General features: G+C 49.9%; 1 protein-coding gene and 1 long non-coding RNA gene across 2 annotated transcripts in view; one reads left to right on the plus strand and one right to left on the minus strand.

Annotated features, from left to right (window-relative positions):
* Positions 1 to 7,816, minus strand: part of KIAA1522 (KIAA1522 ortholog) — a 53,995-nt gene extending 46,179 nt beyond the window's left edge. The window contains exon 1 of the mRNA XM_054011594.1: positions 7,166 to 7,816. Coding sequence (XP_053867569.1) covers positions 7,166 to 7,448 — 283 coding nt within the window. The 5' untranslated portion in view covers positions 7,449 to 7,816. The remainder of the gene's footprint in view (positions 1 to 7,165) is intronic.
* Positions 7,817 to 7,923: 107 nt separating this feature from the next.
* Positions 7,924 to 9,422, plus strand: LOC128827642 (uncharacterized). Its single transcript, XR_008443033.1, has 2 exons — positions 7,924 to 8,056; positions 9,156 to 9,422. It is a non-coding gene; the product is annotated as an uncharacterized LOC128827642 (long non-coding RNA).
* Positions 9,423 to 10,227: the final 805 nt, after the last annotated feature.

The following is a 10,227-nucleotide window of genomic DNA, read 5'->3' on the forward strand; positions in this document are numbered from 1 at the left end:
CCACGGCAAAGCCCCCAGCACAGTCACGTCGGCACACTAGCTGCCGCTGGCCACGTCCATCTCTGCCTTCTGGACTCCGATTTGACCACATTGCACTCCAGAGTCCTCTCAGAACACACTCCGGCAGCCCGGAAGCATCACAGCCTCTCCCACCATGTCATTCACATCAAGGAAGCACACTCACATTGCTACAAAACCAGGGGATGCAGCGCCAGGGGCCTTTCTGCCTCTAGCATGTGCTGTGGAAGAAACCCCCTAGTTATTCATCAAGGGGACCAAATGGTTCGGGGGTTGGTGGTGAGAGCCTTTCACCACTCGGTGACCAGTTCGAACACAGCTTGGGGCCCTAGTGGCCAGTAGTTCCCTGCTGATGGTAGTTTAGTGGCCTACGTGAGATGAGTTGATGGTCTCAGTCCAGTTCCTGTAAGCGTCCATATCACAGACCTGACACCAACTGGGCACCCTAGAGGATGGCCAAAGGCCTCACGGAGAATCGGAGATTGAGCTGCTCTCTTCACCCCCACAGCTGTTTCCTTCCAGTCAGAACTGAAGCCCACTGATTGGGCAACGAGCAGGAAACTCGCCCCACCAAGCCTAGGCCAGACCTGTTCTGTGGCTAAAGAAACATCTTCAGTTCCCAGGGCTACCAATCTGGCACCTTTCCAGTCCAAAACTCTGCATCAAAGTGCACAATTTGAGGTTTTAGTACTAGTCCCTCAACCTATAGGGCTCTCCTCCTTACTGTGCCGAGAAAGGTTACAATCTCCACAGTCATTGTAGCCTAGCTTTTACCCCATTATACCAATGAGTCAAAGTCCTACAGTGATGGGACCCTTCTCTCGTGGCAGAAGGAGCAGAAAAGCCAGCCCTACAATTTTCTACCCTCGATATGCCAATGAACAGACACAGAGCATGATCTGGGCTACTAGGATGATTTCTTAAAGGGGAAATGGAACTCAGAAGGAAAAAAGGTAACACAAAAAATGTTTAAGATCCCAAACCTTTAACAGAAAAAAATAACCAGAAGGGTTTCCACTCATGTCCTGCAAAGCCTGAATCCAGGCCCCCAGGTTTGTGTGTGTGTGTTGCTATGACTGATGGCAGAACTAGCACCCAAAGAGGTGGGTTCCCCCATGCTCCAGCTGAGGTGTTCAGGTGCTCATCACCTGTAGCAGCAGACACACAAAACCCAACGGCATGAACTCCAGTTTGGCAGGTAGACAGCTTGCTCGGCTCTTCACCTTTCAGAGGTTTCTGTTTCTTTCGGTGCTGGAGTCATAGTCAATGATCATATTGTCTTATGAAATAAAACCGTCCTTATGAAGAGAAACCCGACTCCAGCAAAATAGTTTTATCGGATCTTATGGAACATTATTTGCAAGAGTAATTCTTCCAGTTGTCTCCAGGTGGAATGGCTGTGGCTGGCAGACACACCTCTCTTTGTTTAGCAGAGAAGCTTACAGTTTCCAGCTCAGACCAGCCAGTGGATTCTTGTTGTTCAGATTTTCTGAAATGTCACTCTTTGCTCTCTGCAGATTAACAAGTTCATTACCAAATACACCGAAACAATTCCCCTGAATGAGAGACTCCGAGGCAGCATGCAGGAATGTCCACATGGCTGCAGAACTCTGAACCCTTAGCACTAGGATACAACTGCTGCATCTGCAGAGAACTAGGATGTCTCGATTATATTATAGCAACGGATCTAGGAACCTGCAGCATTCAGACTCAACTTCACTACCTCAGCTATTATCACGAGCAGCATCCATGGACTTTTAGTCCTGACATAGTGCTGTTAAAGCGCAGCACCTAGGAACCTTCAGCACAACTGCATCTTCACTGATATATGGTAGTCTAGCACCCAGGAATCTCCAGCACAGGGATAACAGCATCACTTCTACTATAGCACAACCCTGCACCAGGGATCCTCCAATACAATTAGGTTACATTGGCTCACCATGGCAAACAACAAACCAAATCATATGTAATTTCCAACAAGCTCTCTCTCATTGAGTGTATTTAGTATTTTATTTTTAACAACACAGTGAGGAGTCTATATGCTGTTGGGCCAAATTAATACAAAAAAATGAGTAACTGAAAATGTTTGGAACATCAACTCCTTCATTCTTAAAACCCTTCAGAAGGAATATTGTGAAACCTATATCAACCCCCCAAAAGATGGGGCAAAAGCACTAGGACATCATTCCTCAATGACGTGCTAGTCAAATGGTCCTCCTAAAATGTGGCGCTGGTGCACATGCACTTTCACAGCGGTACTAAAGTGTTAAAGGGACACCTTAACTATTGGGGTGGATTTGCAATCACTTTTTTTTTTTAATGCTTTTCTTCTTTCTCGTCCCCAAGTGAAAACCCCCACACAACCCCTGGAGAAACTGACTACCCACAACCACCAGCAACACCATCACAGGACCTAACCAGATCAGCTACAACATCACCGGCTCATTCACCTGCACGTCCACCAATGTTATATATGCCAGCAATGCCCCTCTGCTATGTACATTGGCCAAACTGGACAGTCACTACGCAAGAGGATAAATGGACACAAGTCAGATATCAGGAATGGCAATATACAAAAACCTGTAGGAGAAAACTTCAACCTCCCTGGCCACACAATAGCAGATGTAAAGGTAGCCATCTTACAGCAAAAAAACTTCAGGACCAGACTCCAAAGAGAAACTGCTGAGCTCCAGTTCATTTGCAAATTTGACACCATCAGATCAGGATTAAACAAAGACTGTGAATGGCTATCCAACTACAGAAGCAGTTTCTCCTCCCTTGGTGTTCACACCTCAACTGCCAGCAGAGCACCTCACCCTCCCTGATTGAACTAACCTTGTTATCTCCATACTGATTTATACCTGCCTCTGGAAATTTCCATTACTTACATCTGAAGAAGTGAGGTTCTTACCCACAAAAGCTTATGCTCCCAATACTTCTGTTAGTCTTAAAGGTGCCACAGGATCCTCTGTTACTGACTACCCACAGGAAACAGTGACTCTGACTACACCCAAAGTACAGTCAAATGCACAAGGGTTCAGTGGTTCGGATACTAGCGTGACACTTGAGAGCAATTCCTTGCTTCATCATAGATATCTTGTCACTTCATTTCTCCATGCTTCAGCTCCCCAGCTCAAAACTGGGGATAACAGCACTGTCCTATCACACAGCAGTGTTGTGCAGATGAACACAGGAAAGACTGAAATGCTCAAACGCCACAGTAACGGAGGCCATATAAGTACCTAAGATAGATAGATTAGATGGGATCAACAAACTGAATAAAAAGAAATATGATTGGTTCGTCTCATTTCCCGTGATCTTAGTCGTTATTTGTAACAACAGTAGGCAAATTATTTTCAGACAGAAGCGTGGTGATGGAGTCCCCTTCACTAGATTGTATCCTTCTAATACTGTAGTAACCCTTACGGGTTAACTAGACTCACTGTACCCTTCCATTCTCCAGGTGCCAACAGAGATTTCAGTGATAAGATTTATTTCTTTGAATAAACAGGAGAGAGGAACTTGGCCAAGCAGCTGTATGGAAGATTTTGCTGTTTAAAAGTAACAGTAGGGGTAATAGTACTTTGTAGGGACAGGGAGGGGCTCCCATAGCACAAGGCCTGAGCTGGTAAAGCAATAAAACAGCAGCAGTCAAAGGAGAATAGGGGAAGAAGGTACCTCAAGCCAGGGAGTCAAACACACCAGGGTTGCAAGTTTCAAACCAGCAGAAGGAAATACCTTTCATGCAACACAGAGTTAGCTTGTGAGCTCCTTGCAACAAGGTATCATAGCAGCCAAGAGCTTAGCAGGATTCTTTCTTTTTTTGGTTAAAGTTTGGACATTTTGATGGATAATTAGAACATCCGGGGATACAAAAGAGAGGATTTAAAAAAAAAAAAAAAAAAAAAAAAAAAAAACACCACTTTTAGAAGGGATCTAATACCCAGCTACTTCAAGGCACAAGGCCACCTCTGACTCATGGGGGGGGAAAGGAAGAAAGTTTCCCCATGGGTCGGTGATCCCAGAACTGCCTACTGCAGAATTAATTTCACCTTTCTCTGACGCAGCTCAGCTGGTACTGGCCAGTCAGAGTCAGAATATTTGACTAGACGCATCACTGAGTTCTCCATTATGGGACTTCCTCCATTTTTACATTCTGGTTATTTCAGTGCTCAGTCACCCAGCCCTTGTTTACACCCAAATCCTGAACAGAGACCAAAGCTCCGGGAAACTGGATCCTGACCCAGCCCTGACCCATGCCTCCCTTGACTTCACTGGAATGATTTGTTCACTCTTCAGACCCTGTACACTCCTGCCCTTTTCTAACACATGTCTGCACCCCCTCCCCAGGGGAGAAGGGCTCTTATCCCAGCGGGAACACAGGAGGAAATGTTTCCACATGCATCCCAGCCACTCCTTCCATAGCCAAATCTAAGTCTTCATAATGGGCAAGGGCATGCGAGGCAAAGATGAAGAGTCACAACCCTGGGTTGCATCTCTGCTGCAGGACATGGTACTTCCCAGGATTCCAGGCTGATCTTTGGAAGGGCCTGAAGTACCTCCCAAAACCAGAGAAATATAAAAAGATCAGCAGACACCACCAGCAACCTGTACAATCAGAGTCCTAGAGGCCAACCCAGACCTGCCTAACTCCAGACTGTTCCTCCAACAGTCCTGGCCTGTTGCCTCCTGCTTGGTAACTGGAAAATTCACAGGCTCAGGCAAAACATATTACTGATAGGTCCACCCCTGTCATCAGCTAAAGGGAGACCTAGCCTCCATACCAGTCAGTATTTCAGGCAGTGGCTGCTGAGTGTTACCTGACTCCAGTGCACATAAGAAACTAATCAATAACTTAGCACTTTGATAGCTGTCACTCTTTCCATCTTCAAAGCGCTGCCCAAACATTATTGAAGAATCTGCACAGCAGCCCCTCAGTGATGTAGGGAAGTGTTTACTCCCCTCATTTTACAGAGGACTACGACATTGAAACACACACCATGACATGCCCAAGGTCACATAAGAAGTCAGTAATGGACCGGGCTTCCCAGCTTGCAGCCCAGTGCTTAGTCCCCTGGTCCATGCTGCCTTCATGGCCACATCATTAGAATGCAAATGGCAAAGCAGCTGGGATAGGAAGGGTTAAACAGGGTGTGGTCCCTTCATGTTTTGCATTTTGGAAGCGAGCATGATATTAGAACAGACAAAGTGATTGAATCAGGCACACAAACTGCAATAATTTCATATGCATGTTGTTTCTACCAATCCACACCTCTCTCCCCGTCACACCAAGAAATGGTTGCACTATGGAAACATGGCAAGGAACTCTAAGCCCGGTGTACATGCTCCATGGCACACACATACACGGCCTGCAGCCTCCCACGCAAAAGGGAGATGGTTTCATACTCACAGCAGAGCAGAGTAAGGCATGCAGCTAGTTTACGGGTCTCGGGAAGTGGGGCATTTAAAGCCGTTTGAGTGGGCACGGAGCAGATATCCAGTTTACACTTGTCAAAGAGCTGACCAGTGATGTTGGAAGCATAATGCTGGACTCCTAGCTGGCATTAACAACACACGGCCAGTGTCCATAAGAAAGGTGCATGTCTAGTAGAATGAGAGCCGGGGTCTCTTATGTTCTGATCCCAACTCTGGCAATGACTGGTTGTATAGGCCCTGTTTTGAAAATTAGGTATGGAATTGATGCCAGTATTGGTGGGGCACCGCAGTGAGGAATATCACACTGGGTGGACTATTATATTCAGGTTCTTATGCTTTGCCCATCAGCGTGGAATCTGAGCCCCTAGCATTAGGGGAAAGCTGCAGCCAGACATGTCTGACGGGACGTGCTGGTAGCATCTTATGCGACTGTTAGGTGAAAACTCAGCCACCTTCCAAAGATCTCTTTGAAAGAGCAACTTGCATTTCCATGGCTGTCCCCTCTTAGCACAGCTCTCGGTGTGCTCTTGAAAGCAATAACTGACAGACCAGTAAAAGAGCAACTGAGTGTTGATAAAAACAGCAACTCCCCACATTATGGATACCTGCAAATTAAACTAATTAATGCCCAGCGAGGGAACCAGGTCACTAATACTGGACAATGAATCATGATGTGAGGCACACCTCTGGATGGATTACCACAGGAAGCTAGATCCCCTTTTCCAAAACGCCAGGCAGAAGAGACTTCATTTTTATGTCCTAACAGGTGGGTGGAGACACTAGCATACATAGGGTCCCTAACACATCCCAGAACTAGCAGAATACCTCCAGATTAGAAGGGACAACACCTCGAGCAGTACTTCGCTCTTACTACATGTATACTGGGCCATATGCAAATGGAGAAAGGCCATGTTAAGAAGAACAGCACCTCCAGCAACACAGCATCACCTAGCAGTGAGGGCTGGAAGAGGGTGTATAATCCTGGGATGAAGGGCTAAGCTCCTCGTAGCATGGCACCACATAACATCACACACAGGAGCAGTAGAGGGTATGAGCATAGCATGGGTTTGGGAGCTGTGCCCTCTCTGAGGGATCGTATCCTGCCCTGCAGAAGGGTGGAGTTGTTGATCTAACAGGCCTTTGCCATTTTCAGCTATGATCTTACATCCAGGCTTTGAAGGCCTGCCTCCAGGAGCAGAGCAGCCCCTACCGCCACCCTGAAGTAGTGGGGAGGAATTACATCCAGGTCACCAAGGCCAGCACCTCGGCCTGGCTGGGGATGTTGGCAGTAGGCCGTAGGCCGCCAGCAAGAGGCCACACCTGGAGCAGCCCAACTCCCGCGAACACCATGCGGAGGAGGAGGAATCTGGATTTGCTCCAGGTTTCTTCCAGTCTATGTGACCTTCTGACTCAGCAGAGAGAGAACATACCCAGTGAACCGGCAACATCCCTTAGGGGAGGAATGAGATTACACAGGGCGCCTGGCATTCCCGATTACAGGGAACCGGAACGGGCCTGCTGCAGTAGCCATAACACGAGCGAGGGCAACGAGCAGTTAGTCCCCTCGCAGGGCTCCTCAAGGCTGGCCACACACCAGCATAGGGGGCAGAGGGGAAAGTCTCGGTGGCATGAAGGGGAGGGAGGAGAGACCCAGCCAGCAAACAGCCCCTCGCCCAGGCACCCACTCCTCCAAGGGCAGCCCCTGCCCTACCTTTGCCCTTCTTGGCTCGCTCCTCCTGCTTCTTTCCCTTAGAGGGCGCCTCCCCCTCCGCTGGGGGCGCCCCATGGTGGGCGTTGGAGCCGCTGCTCTTCTTCTTCTTCCTCTTGCCCCGAAGCCAGCTGAAAGCCCAGCGCAGGCTGGAGGAGCCAGACTTGGGCTTCTTCTTCCTCGGGGGCCCCTGCGCGGAAGGCACGTCCCCTTTTTCCTGTCCGCCGGCGGGGAGCCAGGTGTCCTCACCCGCCGCAGGTGCCTCCTGCGAGCGCCTCCCGGACATCTCCGGGCAGGGGAGGGTGGGTCGCCGAAAGCCCCGCTTCACGGGGAGAGCTCGCCTCGGCTACGCTCCGCCCGGGGGAGCCACCGCAGGACGCGAGCTCCCCATCCGGGGTGGGGTGAAGCGCCTCCCCTCCCAGTCTCCCGTGCCCCACGCCGGAGCCTCCTCTCCCGTGCGCCCCAGCCCGCCACTGCCTCTGGATTCCTGGCAGCCAGGCTCCCGCCTCTCCCCTGCGCCCAGGGCTCCGGGCCCCCCTCACCTGCCCCGGGACACCCCCCGCGCCCCAACCCAGGCTCCCCGTCCCCCCGGGGCTGTTCTGCTCCGGGTCCGCTCTGCGCCCGGCTGCACAAGGCGCCAAGGAAGCAGCCGGGGAAAGTTTCTCCCGGACGGGCGGGCGGGCGTGTGTGGAGCGGGCGGGGCCTGCCGAGCGCGCTGGGGTGTGGAGAGGCTCTGCCCCCGGCCCCTCACTCCGCCTCCCCGGCTGCCCGGCCCCGGCCCGGGGCTCCGCGAACGCTCCGCAGAGTGCGCTCCCCAGCCCGCGCAGGGCGCACCGGAGAGGGGCCCGGGATGAGCTGTCCATCCCGGCCCGCTGCCAGGGAGCGCGGCGGCAGGTAGGAGCCGGCGGCGGCGGCCTAGGCGGAATAGGTCGGTGGGAGGGCCTCGGGGAGATGCTAGCGGAGGAAGGGGCTGACCCCGAGGGTAGGGAGTGTGGGGCTAGGAAGCTGAGCTGCCCCTGAGGAAGGGGAGGTGCGTGGGCCAGAGGAGGGCTGTATTGTGGGGGGCAGCAGGGGGCAGGTTAAAATGGGGGGGGGTTATCTCCTCCTCCAGGCTGGGGAGGGGCACCGTGCTTCCGAGCCAACCACCCCTGGCTCTGCGGAGGCTCCGAGCCCGGGAGCAGGCTGGGGAGAGAAAGGCCCCATTGTGACTGTCTGATTAGAGGGGAGCGGTGGGGCGAGGATTACACCAGCAGGATGCAGTGCCTGGCTCTGGGCAGGATGTAATCTCTCCCCTCCCCCCCCCCCCCCCCAGCTTTCTCCCTTCCCCACTGCCTCCCCCACGCGCTTGCCCTGGTGTGTGTTTGGAGGAGGGGGTGTCTGCATTGAGATTACGGGGTCATCTTTCAACGAAAGAATCATCGCTTTTTATTGAACCTTTCCCTTTGCATTTTATTAAAATTGGCTCCGGAGCCCCATCACATGGGAGCCTGGGGGCATTTCCAGCATCCCTTGTAAAAAACTAATCTCGTATTCTAGCCATGGTGGGTTTGGTCAGTTTTTTAAATCTAAAACCCCAGCAGTCACAGGATTAAAATGGAAGTGAGTGTGGGGTCCATTGGTTAGAGCTGGCACTATGAGCTTACATCTGGAGGACTTGGAGTTAGGACTCCTAGGTTCTACTACTGAGGTCTTGGACAGGAGTATAGTCTAATGGTTAAAGCAAGAGATTGGGAGTTCCATCTAATCTGCTGCCAATCGGGGATATCAGCACTCCTGAATTCTTGTGTGATCATGGGCAAGTCCGAATATCAGTTTCACTATCTGAAAAACGGTAAGTAAAAACATTTTAAGCTTCACCACTCACCTTTCAGGGCTGTATAGGATCTTCAGAAGAGGTGCAAGTTGTATACAATAATATAAAGTCAGTGCAAGGGAATGAGGAGGGAGAGATTACTTCCAATTTCATGACTGTTCTTTTCCCCTTTTATTGCAGGTAGCCTGGTACCACACTGGTGCTTTGAACTGAAGTCCTGAAACTTGATGTACCCTGGAAGCAAAGCACAGTTTTATTGTTTCATGAATGATGACAAAGCTAATCAAGGGGACACTTCCTGAGCATAATTGGGGAACTGATAGCCTGGATGTGACCAGGGTCATTAACCCTCTGTTGGTCATTCATTCGTAGTAAATACCTTGTGTCAAGCTCCGGCTTGTTGTTTATAAGTCTCAATTGGAAAATAAAAAGATATTGGGTCTTCAATTGTTTGATGCAGTTTTATGAGTCTGTATTTATAAAACAAGTAAATGTAAGATACAATTTGAGAAGAAAAGTTCTGCCTCTCAGGTGCAAAAACCCCACACCTAGCAGAGCAGAGTTTAGACTGGGAGTGGATGGGTCATTATACAAACTAAAAACTGACAGGTTTCAGAGTAGCAGCCGTGTCAGTCTGTATCTGCAAAAAGAACAGGAGTACTTGTGGCACCTTAGAGACTAACAAATTTATTATTTCCCCATGCTAATTTTTCCTCTACCGTTATTCACACCTTCTTGTCAAATGTTTGAAATGGGCCATCCTGATTATCACTACAAAAGTTTTTTTTTCTCCTGCTGATAATAGCCCACCTTAATTGATTAGTCTTTTTAGAGTTGGTATGGCAACCCCTATTTTTTCATGGTGTGTGTGTGTGTGTGTGTGTGTGTGTGTGTGTGTATATACACACAATCTTCCTACTGTATTTCCCACTGCATGCATCTGATGAAGTGGGTTTTAGCCCATGAAAGCTTATGCCCAAATAAATTTGTTAGTCTCTAAGGTGCCCCAAGGACTCCTCATTCTTTTTGCTGATACAGACTAACCCGGCTACCACTCTGATACTTTGTGTATGTCTGTCAGAATTATAAGTGGGTGGATCCAAAGCTACTGGAGATAGTGTTTAATCCCAGACGAATTTACAACTCTCATGCATCCACCTATGCATGAGAAACACAAACATTCCCAGACAGACACAGAACCTTTAGGGGAAGGGGAATGTCAAAGCAGGCTGCCAGAATAGCTGCAGTATGA

This window comes from Malaclemys terrapin, chromosome 22, assembly GCF_027887155.1.
Source record: "Malaclemys terrapin pileata isolate rMalTer1 chromosome 22, rMalTer1.hap1, whole genome shotgun sequence".
Lineage (NCBI taxonomy): Eukaryota > Metazoa > Chordata > Testudines > Emydidae > Malaclemys > Malaclemys terrapin.